General features: G+C 52.7%; 1 protein-coding gene across 1 annotated transcript in view; it reads right to left on the minus strand.

The window, feature by feature from the left end:
* Positions 1 to 14,729, minus strand: part of LOC145339353 (lipolysis-stimulated lipoprotein receptor-like) — a gene marked incomplete at its 3' end in the record, with an annotated part of 35,945 nt that extends 21,216 nt beyond the window's left edge. The window contains exons 1-4 of the mRNA XM_080183797.1: positions 14,644 to 14,729; positions 14,467 to 14,583; positions 7,428 to 7,769; positions 1,324 to 1,443 (exon numbers count right to left, since the gene is read on the minus strand). Of these exons, the coding sequence (XP_080039923.1) occupies positions 1,324 to 1,443; positions 7,428 to 7,769; positions 14,467 to 14,506 (502 nt within the window). The remainder of the gene's footprint in view (positions 1 to 1,323; positions 1,444 to 7,427; positions 7,770 to 14,466; positions 14,584 to 14,643) is intronic.
* Positions 14,730 to 15,415: the final 686 nt, after the last annotated feature.

The following is a 15,415-nucleotide window of genomic DNA, read 5'->3' on the forward strand; positions in this document are numbered from 1 at the left end:
TGGGAGCCGTACCCCAGTGAGAGTCAGTGTGTGTGGGACCCGTATCCCAGTGAGAGTCAGTGTGTGTGGGACCCGTACCCCAGTGAGGGTCAGTGTGTGTGGGACCCGTACCCCAGTGAGAGTCAGTGTGTGTGGGACCCGTACCCCAGTGAGAGTCAGTGTGTGTGGGAGCCGTACCCCAGTGAGAGTCAGTGTGTGTGGGAGCCGTACCCCAGTGAGAGTCAGTGTGTGTGGGACCCGTATCCCAGTGAGAGTCAGTGTGTGTGGGACCCGTACCCCAGTGAGGGTCAGTGTGTGTGGGACCCGTACCCCAGTGAGGGTCAGTGTGTGTGGGACCCGTACCCCAGTGAGAGTCAGTGTGTGTGGGACCCGTACCCCAGTGAGAGTCAGTGTGTGTGGGACCCGTACCCCAGTGAGAGTCAGTGTGTGTGGGACCCGTACCCCAGTGAGAGTCAGTGTGTGTGGGACCCGTACCCCAGTGAGAGTCAGTGTGTGTGGGACCCGTATCCCAGTGAGAGTCAGTGTGTGTGGGAGTCGTACCCCAGTGAGGGTCAGTGTGTGTGGGACCCGTACCCCAGTGAGAGTCAATGTGTGTGGGACCCGTACTCCAGTGAGAGTCAGTGTGTGTGGGACCCGTACTCCAGTGAGAGTCAGTGTGTGTGGGAGTCGTACCCCAGTGAGAGTCAGTGTGTGTGGGACCCGTACCCCAGTGAGAGTCAATGTGTGTGGGACCCGTACCCCAGTGAGAGTCAGTGTGTGTGGGACCCGTACTCCAGTGAGAGTCAGTGTGTGTGGGACCCGTACCCCAGTGAGAGTCAGTGTGTGTGGGACCCGTACCCCAGTGAGAGTCAGTGTGTGTGGGACCCGTATCCCAGTGAGAGTCAGTGTGTGTGGGACCCGTACCCCAGTGAGAGTCAGTGTGTGTGGGACCCGTATCCCAGTGAGAGTCAGTGTGTGTGGGAGTCGTACCCCAGTGAGGGTCAGTGTGTGTGGGACCCGTACCCCAGTGAGAGTCAGTGTGTGTGGGAGCCGTACCCCAGTGAGAGTCAGTGTGTGTGGGAGCTGTACCCCAGTGAGAGTCAGTGTGTGTGGGAGCCGTACCCCAGTGAGAGTCAGTGTGTGTGGGACCCGTACCCCAGTGAGAGTCAGTGTGTGTGGGAGTCGTACCCCAGTGAGGGTCAGTGTGTGTGGGAGTCGTACCCCAGTGAGAGTCAGTGTGTGTGGGAGCCGTACCCCAGTGAGAGTCAGTGTGTGTGGGAGCCGTACCCGAGGGGCATGGGGCCAGGGTCCGTGCGGACGCGGGGCAAGGGGTGAGATACATACCGAGGACAAGCAGTTCTGCGTAAGCTTCGTTATTTCCATCCATATCTCCGAAGGCGTTAACTGTGCAGTAATAAACCCCACTGTCACCCCAAGCTGTCTGCTCGATACTGAGGTCAGCGTCTGGATCAAACAGAAATATGAATCAAACGAATGGGAGAATACAAAATCCTGATCCAAGCTCCAGCTCCGTCTGAAATCTAACATTGCAGCCAAACAGACAAATCACAGAGGAACCAGGGTCCGGGGGTTCACACTGCCCTATCGGGCAGTTGGGGGGGGGGGGGGGGGTGGGTGTCACACGGCCCTATCGGTGGGGGGGGGGGGGGGGGGGTGTCACACGGCCCTATCGGTTGGGGGGTCTACTTTGAGGATGTAACGAGTAGAGCTGCCCCAGGAGAACCAATGGGTGTGATTTATTTAGACTTTCAGAAGGCTTTTAACAAGGTTTCACATAACAGACCACTGTGTAAAGTTAAAGCACATGGGATTGCGGGTAATGTCTCGAGATGGACAGAAAGCTGGTTAGCAGATAGGAAACAAAGAGTTGGCATAAATGGGTCTTTTTCTGATTGGCAGTCAGTGAGTAGTGGGATTCCGCAGGGATCTGTGCTGGGACCCCCAACTGTTCACAATATATATTAATGATTTGGAAGAGGGAACTGAATGTATTTGGTAAATGGTAGAACCATCAGGAGAATAGAAACACAGAGGGATCTGGGAGTAAAGCTCCACAGATCCTTAAAGGTGGGAGCACTGGTGAAAAAGGTGGGGAAGGAGGCATACGGCATGCTTGTCTTCATTGGATAGGGCATCGAGTATAAAAGTTGGCAAATTATATTAGTTATATAAAACGTTGGTTGGGCCACATTTGGAATATAGTGTTCAATTCTGGTCGCCACTCTACCAGAAGGATGTGGATGCTTTGGAGAGGGGACAGAAAAGATTTACCAGGATGTTGCCTGGTATAGACGGTCTTAGCTATGAGGAGAGGTTGGAGAATCTGGGATTGTTCTCCCTGGAAAGACGGAGGTTGAGGGGTGACCTGATAGAAGTTTATAAAATTATAAGGGGTATGGATAGGGTGAACAGTTGGAAGCTTTTTCCCAGGGTAGAAATGACAAGTACGAGGGGGCTCAAGTTGAAGGTCTAATACAGATAGGAAATATACAGTAAGTGGCAGAACCCTTCAGAGTATTGATAGGCAGAGGGATCTGGGTGTACAGGTACACAGGGCACTGAAAGTGGCAATGCAGGTGGAGAAGGTAGTCAGGAAGGCATACGGCATGCTTGCCTTCGTCGGGTGTGTCGGTCCACCTTGTTGTTTAACGAGGGGCATGCACACGCTGGGTCGTGCGTGGGCTGCTCTTGAAAGTTCAAGAGTGGCCTAGTACTTCGCGTCGTTTGTGTCTGCTTAAAACTGGACCAGCAGATGGGCACCACAACAACTCAGTGACCATCACTGTTTGCTGCACAGATACATGGATTTGGGCCAGTGTCCGTGGGAGTTTGCACATTCTCCCTGTGGTTGCGTGGGTTTCCTCCGAGAGGTTGGAGAAACTTGGTTTGTTCTCACTGGAGCGACGGAGGTTGAGGGGTGACCTGATAGAAGTCTACAAGATTATGAGAGGCACGGACAGAGTGGATAGTCAGAAGCTTTTTCCCAGGGTGGAAGAGCCAATTACTCGGGGGCACAGGTTTAAGGTGTGAGGGACAAGGTTTAAAGGAGATGTACGAGGCAGATTTTTTACACAGAGGGGGGTGGGTGCCTGGAACTCGCTGCCGGGGGAGGGAGTGGAAGCGGATACGATAGTGAGTTTTAAGGGGCGTTTGGACAAATCCATGAATAGGATGGGAATAGAGGGATACGGTCCCCGGAAGGGGAGGGGGTTTTAGTTCAGTCGGGGGCAGCACGGGTCAGTGCAGGATTGGAGGGGCCGAAGGGCCTGTTCCTGAGCTGGAATTTTCTTTGATCTTTGTAAAGGGGGGGAAGAGGTTCAGTGGAGATGTGCAGGGGAAGTTTTTTACACAGAGGGCGATGGGGGCCTGGAATGCACTGCTAAGTGAGGTGTTTGAGACAGATATGTTAGTGACATTTAAGTTATCTGGATGGACACGTGAACAGACAGGGAATAGAGGGATACAGGCGGTTGGTCTAGATAGGATAAGGTGATCAGCGCAGGATTGGAGGGCCGAATGGCTTGATCCTGTGCTGTACTGTTCTTTGTATTATCTCCAGATTTGCAGATGATACAAAGTTGGGTGGGAGGGTGAGCTGTGAGGAGGATGCAGAGATGTTTCAGTGTGATTTGGACAGGCTGAGTGTGTGGGTATCTGCATGGCAGATGCAGTATAATGTGGATAAATGTGAGGTTATCCACTTTGGGAACAATAATAGGAAGACAGATTATTACTGGAATGGGTGTAAATTGAGAGAGGTGGATACTCAGCAAGACCTTGGAGTCCTCGTGCATCAGTCACTGAAAGTAAGCGTGCAGGTACAGCAGGCAGTAAAGAAGGGAAATGGTATGTTAGCCTTCACAGCGAGAGGATTTGAGAGATAGGGATAGGGATGTTTTGCTGCAATTGTACAGGGTGTTGGTGAGGCCACACCGGGAGTATTGGGTACAGTTTTGGTCTCCTTATCTGAGGAAGGATGTCCTTGCTATAGAGGGAGCACAGCGAAGGTTTTCCAGGCTGATTCCTGGGATGGCAGGTCTGTCATATGAGGAGAGACTAAGTGGGTTAGGATTATATTCACTGGAGTTTGGAAGAGTGAGAGGGGATCTGATAGAAATTTATAAAATTCACACAGGGTTAGACAGGGTAGATTCAGAAAGAATGTTCCCGATGGTGGGGGAGAGTCCAGAACTAGGGGTCAGAGTTTGAGGATAAGGGGGAAACCTTTTAGAACTGAGGGGAGGAGGAATTTCTTCACCCAGAGGGTGGGGAATGTGTGGAATTCACTCCCACAGGAAGGAGCTGAGGAGAAAACGCTGGGAGATTTCAGGAAGAAATTAGATTTCGCTCTTGGGGCGAAAGGAATATCTGGGGGAGGGGGGGGATCAGGATACTGAATTCGATGATCAGCCACGATCAGAATGAACAGGCCGGAAGGGGAGAATGGCCTCCTCCTGCTTCTCTGTGTGGATGGAAATCAGGAACACCAAAGGGCGAAGACACTGCTGGGGGATGGATTCACAGCTCTGAGTTCTAACGGTAATGTTTGGAATGTCATTACACAGGAAATTAGAGAAATACAATAAAGGAACATCAGAAATGATGGGAGATTTTAATCTGCAAACAAAATGAGTCACAATACCACGGAGAAAGAATTCCAGGATAGTTTCCGGGACCAACGGCAGAGCAGGGCGTCCTAGACCGGGAATTGTGTAATGAGCTGCGTGAAACCTCTTGGGCCTTTTTTAAGGTCAAGCCAAATGAACAAAATTGAACTAAATTAGGACAAAATAAAAGGGCCAACTCCCTAAAAGGAAGGGGAACAGCCCAAACAAAAACAAAGTACAAAGGAGACTTAAAAACGTCAAATTAAAATATGGTTATTAGGGTCTATTACGCACCCCAGACCCTGCGGTGCCCAACCAGTACGGAAGGCGTCAACTGCACCCGTGGACAGCGCCTGCTCCCTCTCCAGGGATACCTGGCCACGGTACAGGCGCGAGGCCTCTTGAGGATGAGGAACAATAACATGATCATTTCCATCGAGGTGGAGAGATGGAAATTGTCTAGTATTCGATCCAAGGATGAGGCCAGGAAGTGGCAAAGACACGGCAGGTACAATATAACATGGATAGTTATCTGTACCAACAGAGAAACAGAACAGCAGAGTATTGGTTAAACAATGAGAGATTGGGAACTGTTGATGTATAAAGGGACCTGAGTGTGTTGCTATGTTAGTCACTGAAAACAAGTGTGCAGAGACAGCAAGCAATTGGGAAGGCAAATAATATGTTGCTCTCCATCGCAAGATGACTTGAGAACAGGAGCAAGGTACTTCAGTTGTACAGGGCCTTGGTGAAACCAGTCCTGTATATTGTGCAGTTTTAGTCGCCTTATCTAAGAAAGGACATACTTGTAACAGAGGGAGCACAGCGAAGATACACCAGACTGATTCCTGGGATGGGGGAGTGTCATACGGGGAGAGATTGGGTCGGTCGGGTCTGTATTCACTGGAGTTTATCCCTGGGATGGGGAGAGTGTCGTACGGGAGAGATTGGGTCGGTCGGGTCTGTATTCACTGGAGTTTATCCCTGGGATGGGGAGAGTGTCGTACGGGGAGAGATTGGGTCGATCGGGCCTGTATTCACTGGAGTTTATCCCTGGGTTGGAGAGAGTGTCGTACGGGGAGAGATTGGGTCGGTCGGGCCTGTATTCACTGGAGTTTATCCCTGGGTTGGAGAGAGTGTCGTACGGGGAGAGATTGGGTCGGTCAGGCCTGTATTCACTGGAGTTTATTCCCTACCACACTCCCCACGACCCCCTGTGCCTCACTTCCTCTCCATCACCTGCCCTGCCCCCGTTCTCCCCATGCCCCTCCCCACATTCCCCATGTCCCTCCCTATCCCCCATGCCCCTTCCCTCCCTACCCCCACACCCACCCACCACCCCTCCCCCCACTGTTTCTGCTTCAAGTATTGTGAGTCCAGTTTAAAAAAGGAAGTAGACAAAAGGCGGGTTACTACAGGCCGGTTAGTTTAACATCTGTAGTTGGAAAAATGCTGGAATCCGTCATGAAAGAAGAAATAGCAGGACACCTAGAAAAGAATGGTTCGATAGAGTAGACGATGCATGGATTCATTAAGGGGAAGTTGTGTTTGACGAATTTATTGGATTTCTATGAGGATGTGACTAGTGCGGTAGACAGAGGGGAACCGGTGGATGTGGTGTTTTTAGATCTCCAAAAGGCATTTGATAAGGTGCCTCACAAAAGGTTGCTTCAGAAGGTTAGGGTGCAGGGAGTTGGGGGTAAGGCGTTAGTGTGGATAGAGGATTGGTTGTCTAATAGGAAGCAGAGAGTTGGTATCAATGGGTGCTATTCTGGTTGGCGGTTGGTGACTAGTGGAGTGCCGCAGGGATCGGTGCTGGGGCCTCAACTATTTACCATTTATATAGATGATCTGGAGGAGGGGGCTGAGTGTAGGGTGACGAAATTTGCTGATGACACGAAGATGAGTGGAAAAGCAAATTGTGCGGAGGGTGTGGAAAGTCTGCAGAGAGATCTGGACAGGCTGAGCGAGTGGGCGAGGACCTGGCAGATGGAGTACAATGTTACCAAGTGTGAGGTTATCCACTTTGACAGGAATAATAGTAGGAGGGATTATTATTTAAAAGGCGAAAAGCTGCAGCATGCTACGGTGCAGAGGGACCTGGGGGTCCTTGTGCACGAATCGCAAAAACCCAGCCTGCAGGTGCAGCAGGTGGTCAGGAAGGCGAATGGGATGCTGGCCTTCACAGCGAGGGGGATAGAATATAAAAGCAGGGAGGTCTTGCTGCAGCTGTATAGGGCACTGGTGAGGCCGCAGCTGGAGTACTGTGTGCAGTTTTGGTCTCCTTATTTGCGAAAGGATATTTTGGCCTTGGAGGGAGTGCAGAGGAGGTTCCCTAGGCTGATACCGGAGATGAGGGGGTTGGACTATGAGGAGAGATTAAATAGACTGGGTCTGTACTCATTGGAGTTTAGAAGGATGAGGGGGGATCTTATAGAGACGTATAAGATAATGAAGGGGATGGATAGGGTAGAGGTAGAGAGATTCTTCCCGCTTAGAAAGGATAGCAGGACTAGAGGGCACAGCCTCAAGATAAGGGGGGGGGGGGCAGTTTAGATCAGAGTTGAGGAGGAACTTCTTCACTCAAAGGGTGGTGAATCTCTGGAATTCTCTGCCCGTTGAAGTGGTGGAGGCTACCTTGCTAAATATATTTAAGTCACGGGTAGATAGGTTTCTGATAGACAGGGGAATTAAGGGTTATGGGGAGAAAGCGGGAAAGTGGAACTGATCCACTTCAGATCAGCCATGATCTTATTGAATGGCGGAGCAGGCTCGAAGGGCTAGATGGCCGACTCCTGCTCCTATTTCTTATGTTCTTACCATTGATGATGGTTATTTTGCGCCCCTGATAGTAGTTTTCCAGTGTCACGGCTTTGCCCAGCTTGGAGGCGACAACTCGGACAGTGCGAGAGCTGTCCGGACAGTTGACGTATGGGTCATAGTTGGGGTCAGCTTGCTGGAGCTGGTCATTGATTTGGTTGTCAGTGCTGCTGGGGTTAAAGGCGTCCAGAATTCGATCACGGCAGTAAGACTTGTATTTCCAAACAACCATCGGTGGCTGTGTGCTTGAAGTGTCATAGTTACATCTCAGGACAATGGGCTGGAAGAGAATCACAACGTTCCAAGGATTTTGAACCGTCACCTGGATTGCTGTGGAGAATCCTGCAAAGCACAGAAAGATCCAATAAAGATAGCATCACACAAATCAGCCAACCATAGAGCACCCCGGGGAGACTTTGTCCCGCAGTCCATTCCCCACCCTCCTCACCAGCCCAGTACCTGGCAAATTGTGCCCACCCCCACCCCCCGACCTCTCCTTATCAGTGGTTTCTAACAGGAGTTTGTAGAATGACTTGTTTGTACAGCCAGTATCAGGGTGTGGTTAGTACGTATCTCACAGGGAGCCCCAGACGGCTGAGTCAGTGCTGAGGGAGCGTTTTAGTCACAACATCAGAACTATGAGGAAATCTGGGACATGTTGCAACAGCAAAACAAACTGTCCACCCAATCACAATGCTGAGATTAAGCTGCGCCATCACTGTTCCTCCCACATCTCCCAGCAAAGTCATTCCCAAAGTTTCTCCTCCCTGTACTCAGGGAAGTTTCAAAGATCCCACTTTCCAGCAGATTGTAAGATAGGAAAATAGCTCGGAATCTATCGGACTGAAAATGTTCACTCCGCCTCTCTCCCCACACACACTGCCGGGCCTGCTGAGTTTAACCAGCATCTTCTGTCTTTATGTCTGGTTTCCAGCATCCATGATATGTTGCTTTTATTGTATTTCTGATTTCCCCAACGTTCTGGGGTTACCTGTCCCTCAGATGTGACTAACAGATTAAAGAGACAGTATCATTGGGATCTTGCCATGTAGAAGGAATCTGCCGGTCTCATGGTGAGGTTGTCCAGGATATGAGAGGTTTACTTGTTCCTGTCTGGCCCCGGTTACCTTCTGCTCCCCGGATATCAGAATCCGGCTCCATTCAGCAGGTCGGGGGAAAGCTTTATGTCCAAACACAAACCCAAGAAAGGGCCTTTGAAATCTTTTTCCCTTCTCAATAAAAAGTCCAAGTCTGGGCAATAATTGGCCAGGCAGAATTGTTAATATATATTCAGAGGGATAATGATGGCCAGCGGTAAGGATTAACAGTGTATTGGATTCTTCGGATTAGACAGGGTAGATTCAGGAAGAATGTTCCTGATGGTGGGGGGATCCAGAACTAGGGGTCAGAGTTTGAGGATAAGGGGTAAACCTTTTAGAACTGAGGTGAGGAGAAATTTCTTCACCCAGAGGGTGGGGAATGTGTGGAATTCACTCCCACAGAAAGTCATTGAGGCCAAAACGTTTTGTGATTTCAGGAAGAAATGAGGTATCACTCTTGGGGAATCGAGGGATATTGGGGGGCGGGTTGAAATCAGGATATTGGATTCGATAATCAGAATGAATGGTGCAGCAGGCTCGAAGGGCCAAGTGGCCTCTTCCTGCTTCTAGTTTCGATGCTTCACCCAACAATAACCCCGCCAGACCATCTGTGCCGAGCCCAGAACCTCAGCCTCACTCTGTTCCTCTTCCCTAATGCCCACACTCTGCTGTTCCTGCCCCCATCCGGCATTCACAAGGAACCCGGCATCTCCCACTCCTGCTTCCCACAAAGGGATTCTCCAATCTCTTCCACTTTTCAGGCCTTTCAGCCATGATCTCATCAAATTCCCCACTGGAATTGCCAGCTTGACCCCTCTGCCTTATTCCCTCACTCATCCCCCCCACCCCCGCCCCCCCCCCCACCCACCAACCCCCACAGCACCACTCCACCCACACAGATCCCCCCACCCCCCGAGCCCCTCCCACCCCCACAGAACCCCCACCCCCATACAACACCCAACCATCACAGCAACCCCCACCCTGACAGCACCCCTCCCACCCCGACAGCACACCCCCACCCCTCCCACCCCGACAGCACACCCCCACCCCTCCCACCCCGACAGCACACCCCCACCCCTCCCACCCCGACAGCACCTCCCGACAGCACCCCCCCCACCCCGACAGCACACCCCCACCCCCCATCCCGACAGCACACCCCCACCCCTCCCACCCCCACAGCACACCCCCACCCCTCCCACCCCGACAGCACACCCCCACCCCTCCCACCCCGACAGCACACCCCCACCCCTCCCATCCCGACAGCACACCCCCACCCCTCCCATCCCGACAGCACACCCCCACCCCTCCCATCCCGACAGCACACCCCCACCCCTCCCATCCCGACAGCACACCCCCACCCCTCCCACCCCCACAGCACACCCCCACCCCCCCATCCCGACAGCACACCCCCACCCCTCCCACCCCCACAGCACACCCCCACCCCTCCCACCCCGACAGCACACCCCCACCCCTCCCACCCCCACAGCACACCCCCACCCCTCCCACCCCCACAGCACACCCCCACCCCTCCCACCCCCACAGCACACCCCCACCCCTCCCACCCCTCACCCTATTGTCCAGACTCGGAATCTGTCCACTCAGGTTTGAGCCTATCAAAACACAGCAAAATCACATAGCCCATTGGCTCAAACAGATGGTGAGGATTGGCTGGAAGCCGGCGGAACCTGCCAATCAAATGGACAGAGATTGGGACCCAGAGGAAAATCTCTCTGCTCCCTTTCCAATGCAGCAATATCCGGGTAAATCTCTCTGCTCCCTTTCCAATGCAGCAATATCCGGGTAAATCTCTCTGCTCCCTTTCCAATGCAGCAATATCCGGGTAAATCTCTCTGCTCCCTTTCCAATGCAGCAATATCCGGGTAAATCTCTCTGCTCCCTTTCCAATGCAGCAATATCCGGGTAAATCTCTCTGCTCCCTTTCCAATGCAGCAATATCCGGGTAAATCTCTCTGCTCCCTTTTCAATGCAGCAATATCCGGGTAAATCTCTCTGCTCCCTTTCCAATGCAGCAATATCCGGGTAAATCTCTCTGCTCCCTTTTCAATGCAGCAATATCCGGGTAAATCTCTCTGCTCCCTTTTCAATGCAGCAATATCCGGGTAAATCTCTCTGCTCCCTTTCCAATGCAGCAATATCCGGGTAAATCTCTCTGCTCCCTTTTCAATGCAGCAATATCCGGGTAAATCTCTCTGCTCCCTTTCCAATGCAGCAATATCCGGGTAAATCTCTCTGCTCCCTTTCCAATGCAGCAATATCCGGGTAAATCCCCTTCTGCTAATCTTCTGGAAGTTTGAACTTAGTCTCCACCCAATCAATTCAGCTCTCCCTGGTTAATGTTTCAAGAGTGAAGGAGGCCATCTGTGCCAATCTCCCATCTTCACACCTGCCTCATGTCGAACTTCAAGCAAGGCGTTCCCCCATCAGCCATCAAGCTCACCAGCGACACAGGCTTTGTACTTCCAACACTAAACTTTCTCAAGCACAACCTTTCCTGATTCAGCCCAAACCCTAGGCCCTCACACCCTGCCCTGCGTCTACAATCTCCTCTCCCTGCCCTTTACTCGTTACTGGTTGTGTGGCTTCCCGATCCCCTCAAGAAACCTTCCCAAACCCCCCCCGAACATCCCCGATCCCCTCCCGAAACATCCCCGATCCCCTCCCGAAACATCCCCGATCCCCTCCCGAAACATCCCCGATCCCCCCCGAAACATCCCCGATCCCCTCCCGAAACATCCCCGATCCCCTCCCGAAACATCCCCGATCCCCCCCCGAAACATCCCCGATCCCCTCCCGAAACATCCCCGATCCCCTCCAATAAACTTTCAGTTCCTCCATCCAACTCTCTTTTCACCGTGACGTCAGTTTCATTCCTCATTCGGCCGCTGAAAAATTGTGGGATGTTTTTCTACAATGAAGGACTTTGAAATAAAGGCCGTTCAGCCCCTTGATCTGTTCCCTCAGCAACCATGGCTCATCTTCTATCTCACCTCTACCAACAGGTCTTAAAGGAGGGAGGGAGGGAGACAGAGGGGGAGAGGAAGGGATGGAGGGAGACAGAGGGGGAGAGGGAGGGAGACAGATGGGAAGGGGGAGGGTGAGGGGGGTGGGGGAGGGGAGTGAGGGAGGGGAGGGAGAGGGAGGGAGGGAGGGGGGTGAGGGGGGGATTTATTCCGAACTCCCTCCGTTTGTTTGCCTGTTTGGGGGAATTGGTTTTAAACTCCATCTCCAGGGTAAATGTTCTCTCGGTTCCTCCCATTGCTGACTCTCTAAGGCTGATCCCACTCACTGATCCAAGGGAGTCTTCTCCCAGGGGGTTGTGATCACTAACTCCGTCTGCTTTTCCTGCTCCAGCTCGCTTCCTCCAAACAGATTCATTAAGGGGAAGTTGTGTTTGACGAATTTATTGGATTTCTATGAGGATGTGACTAGTGCGGTAGACAGAGGGGAACCGGTGGATGTGGTGTTTTTAGATCTCCAGAAGGCATTTGATAAGGTGCCTCACAAAAGGTTGCTGCAGAAGGTTAGGGTGCAGGGAGTTGGGGGTAAGGTGTTAGCGTGGATAGAGGATTGGCTGTCTAATAGGAAGCAGAGAGTTGGTATCAATGGGTGCTATTCTGGTTGGCGGTTGGTGACTAGTGGAGTGCCGCAGGGATCGGTGCTGGGGCCTCAGCTATTTACCATTTACATAGATGATCTGGAGGAGGGGGCTGAGTGTAGGGTGACGAAATTTGCTGATGACACGAAGATGAGCGGAAAAGCAAATTGCGTGGAGGGTGTGGAAAGTCTGCAGAGGGATCTGGATAGGCTGACGAGTGGGCGAGGACCTGGCAGATGGAGTATAATGTTAGCAAGTGTGAGGTTATCCACTTTGGCAAAAATTATAGTAGGAGGGATTATTATTTAAAGGGCGAAAAGCTGCAGCATGCTACGGTGCAGAGGGACCTGGGGGTCCTTGTGCACGAATCGCAAAAACCCAGTCTGCAGGTGCAGCAGGTGGTCAGGAAGGCGAATGGGATGCTGGCCTTCATAGCGAGGGGGATTGAATATAAAAGTAGGGAGATCTTGCTGCAGCTGTATAGGGCACTGGTGAGGCCGCAGCTGGAGTACTGTGTGCAGTTTGGGTCGCCGCACTTGCGGAAGGATATTTTGGCCTTGGAGGGAGTGCAGAGGAGGTTTACTAGGCTGATACCGGAGATGAGGGGGTTGGACTATGAAGAGAGACTAAATAGACTGGGTCTGTACTCGTTGGAGTTTAGAAGGATGAGGGGGGATCTTATAGAGACGTATAAGATAATGAAAGGGATGGATAGGGTAGAGGTAGAGAGATTCTTCCCGCTTAGAAAGGATAGCAGGACGAGAGGGCACAGCCTCAAGATAAGTTCGGGGTGGGGGGGGGCGGTTTAGAACGGAGTTGAGGAGGGACTTCTTCACTCAAAGGGTGGTGAATCTCTGGAATTCTCTGCCCGTTGAAGTGGTGGAGGCTGCCTTGCTAAATATATTTAAGTCACGGGTTGATGGGTTCTTGATAAGAGAGGGAATTAAGGGTTATGGGGAGAGGCGGGAAAGTGGAACTGAGCCACGACAGATCAGCCATGATCTTATTGAATGGCGGGGCAGGCTCGAAGGGCTAGATGGCCGACTCCTGCTCCTATTTCTTATGTTCTTACTTATGTAACTGCCTGAGCTTTTTCTACGCAAATGGATCAGTCCCAGTGTGGCACACAATCAGTCCTGACAATCTCAACACCTTCCCTGACACTGGCGCTGTCAACTGTGTGGGAAAGCCCCAGGCAAGATCTCCCCCAGCTACCCCCACCCTGACCCCAGAGACAACATCACTCCCCACCAACCACCACCCCCCCACCCTGCTCAGGGACACCCTGACACCCCCCCTCCCCTCAGGGACACCCTGACACCCCCCCTCCCCCCAGGGACACCCTGACCCCCCACCCCCTCCCCCCACCCCAGGGACACCCTGACCCCCCACCCCCTCCCCCCACCCCAGGGACACCCTGACCCCCCACCCCCTCCCCCCACCCCAGGGACACCCTGACCCCCCACCCCCTCCCCCCACCCCAGGGACACCCTGACCCCCCACCCCCCTCCCCCCACCCCAGGGACACCCTGACCCCCCACCCCCTCCCTCCACCCCAGGGACACCCTGACCCCCCCACCCCCTCCCTCCCCCCAGGGACACCCTGACCCCCCCACCCCCTCCCTCCCCCCAGGGACACCCTGACCCCCCCACCCCCTCCCTCCCCCCAGGGACACCCTGACCCCCAGCCAGATTGGACTCTGAGTTGTGCAGATCTTTCACTCTCTGCCATCTGAGAGTCTGTCACAACAGGGAGTAACCGCTGTGAATTCACCCCCAATCTCCTGTTAATACACTGATTCCACTCTGATACTCACCAGTTACACAACAAAAATCCTTCTTTTAAATATCTAAAGTTCCACAATTTGTTCGATTCCCGCAGTCACTGTCAGCCTGCCTCTCAGAACCATAGCGAGGCCATTCAGCCTCTCCTACAAATACTAGCTCTTTGCAGGGATATGCCAGTGTCCGCTCCAGTATTGACCTATCCAGGAATGACCCCACAGATTAACACTCCTACAGTGGAGCACAGTGACTGTCAGCCTGGAGCTGGAACTCCCCATGAGCCAGCTTTACCCACCCTCGCCACCTCCCCCACCCCCAACCCAGGGAGTCCCCCACCCCCAGTGAGACCCCCACCCACCAGGACTTCCTCACTCACAGCCAGGCCCACTCAATCCCCCAAATTGACCAGCAAGTCAGTGCGGCCAGGGTTGGAGCCCAGGGGGTTGGTGGGAGGGTGAAGCTTTGCGGTGAATAAATTCACTGGGATCTAGCTGTGCTCAGTCTCTGGGTCCAGCGCAGACCATCTGCAGCATTTTACCTGCCAGGGCAGTGATAGCTGCCAGCAAGCTCCCGATCATTTCCCCTGCTTCCTTCCCTCCAGGAACAGGAACTCGACAATCCACACCTTCAGGAGCAGAAACTGGACAATCCACACCTTCAAAAACAGGAACTGGACAATCCACACCTTCAAAAACAGGAACTGGACAATCCACACCTTCAGGAGCAGAAACTGGACAATCCACACCTTCAGGAGCAGAAACTGGACAATCCACACCTTCAAAAACAGGAACTGGACAATCCACACCTTCAAAAACAGGAACTGGACAATCCACACCTTCAGGAGCAGGAACTGGACAATCCACACCTTCAGGAGCAGAAACTGGACAATCCACACCTTCAGGAGCAGGAACTGGACAATCCACACCTTCAGGAGCAGGAACTGGACAATCCACACCTTCAGGAGCAGAAACTGGACAATCCACACCTTCAACAGCAGGAACTGGACAATCCACACCTTCAGGAGCAGGAACTGGACAATCCACACCTTCAGGAGCAGAAACTGGACAATCCACACCTTCAACAGCAGGAACTGGACAATCCACACCTTCAGGAGCAGAAACTGGACAATCCACACCTTCAGGAGCAGAAACTGAGCTGGAAATCCTCACAAACACCTTGTTCACTCTCAGCCAAGACCATCAGAGACAGAGAGGGGAGTTTAACTCAGCAACAAGTTCACAAACTGGACCACTGACCCCCAGAGCAGTCTGTACCCCCTTGGGCAGTGGGTCAGAATCTGTAGCAGGGCAGATCACCCCCTCACTAACTCACTGCAGCACTCCTGAACCTGAGCTCTGGTTGAATAGCAATGTCCTCCCCCTCCCGGCTCTGGGAATGGGAGAAGCCGGCAGGTAGTTGCGGGAACTTGTTACAAAAGGCGGAACCAAAGAGTGAAATGGATCAGCAAAAGGGGAGACTTCAATCCC

The sequence above is a fragment of the Carcharhinus amblyrhynchos genome, unplaced genomic scaffold, assembly GCF_965287045.1.
Source record: "Carcharhinus amblyrhynchos unplaced genomic scaffold, sCarAmb.v2.hapA scaffold_419, whole genome shotgun sequence".
Lineage (NCBI taxonomy): Eukaryota > Metazoa > Chordata > Chondrichthyes > Carcharhiniformes > Carcharhinidae > Carcharhinus > Carcharhinus amblyrhynchos.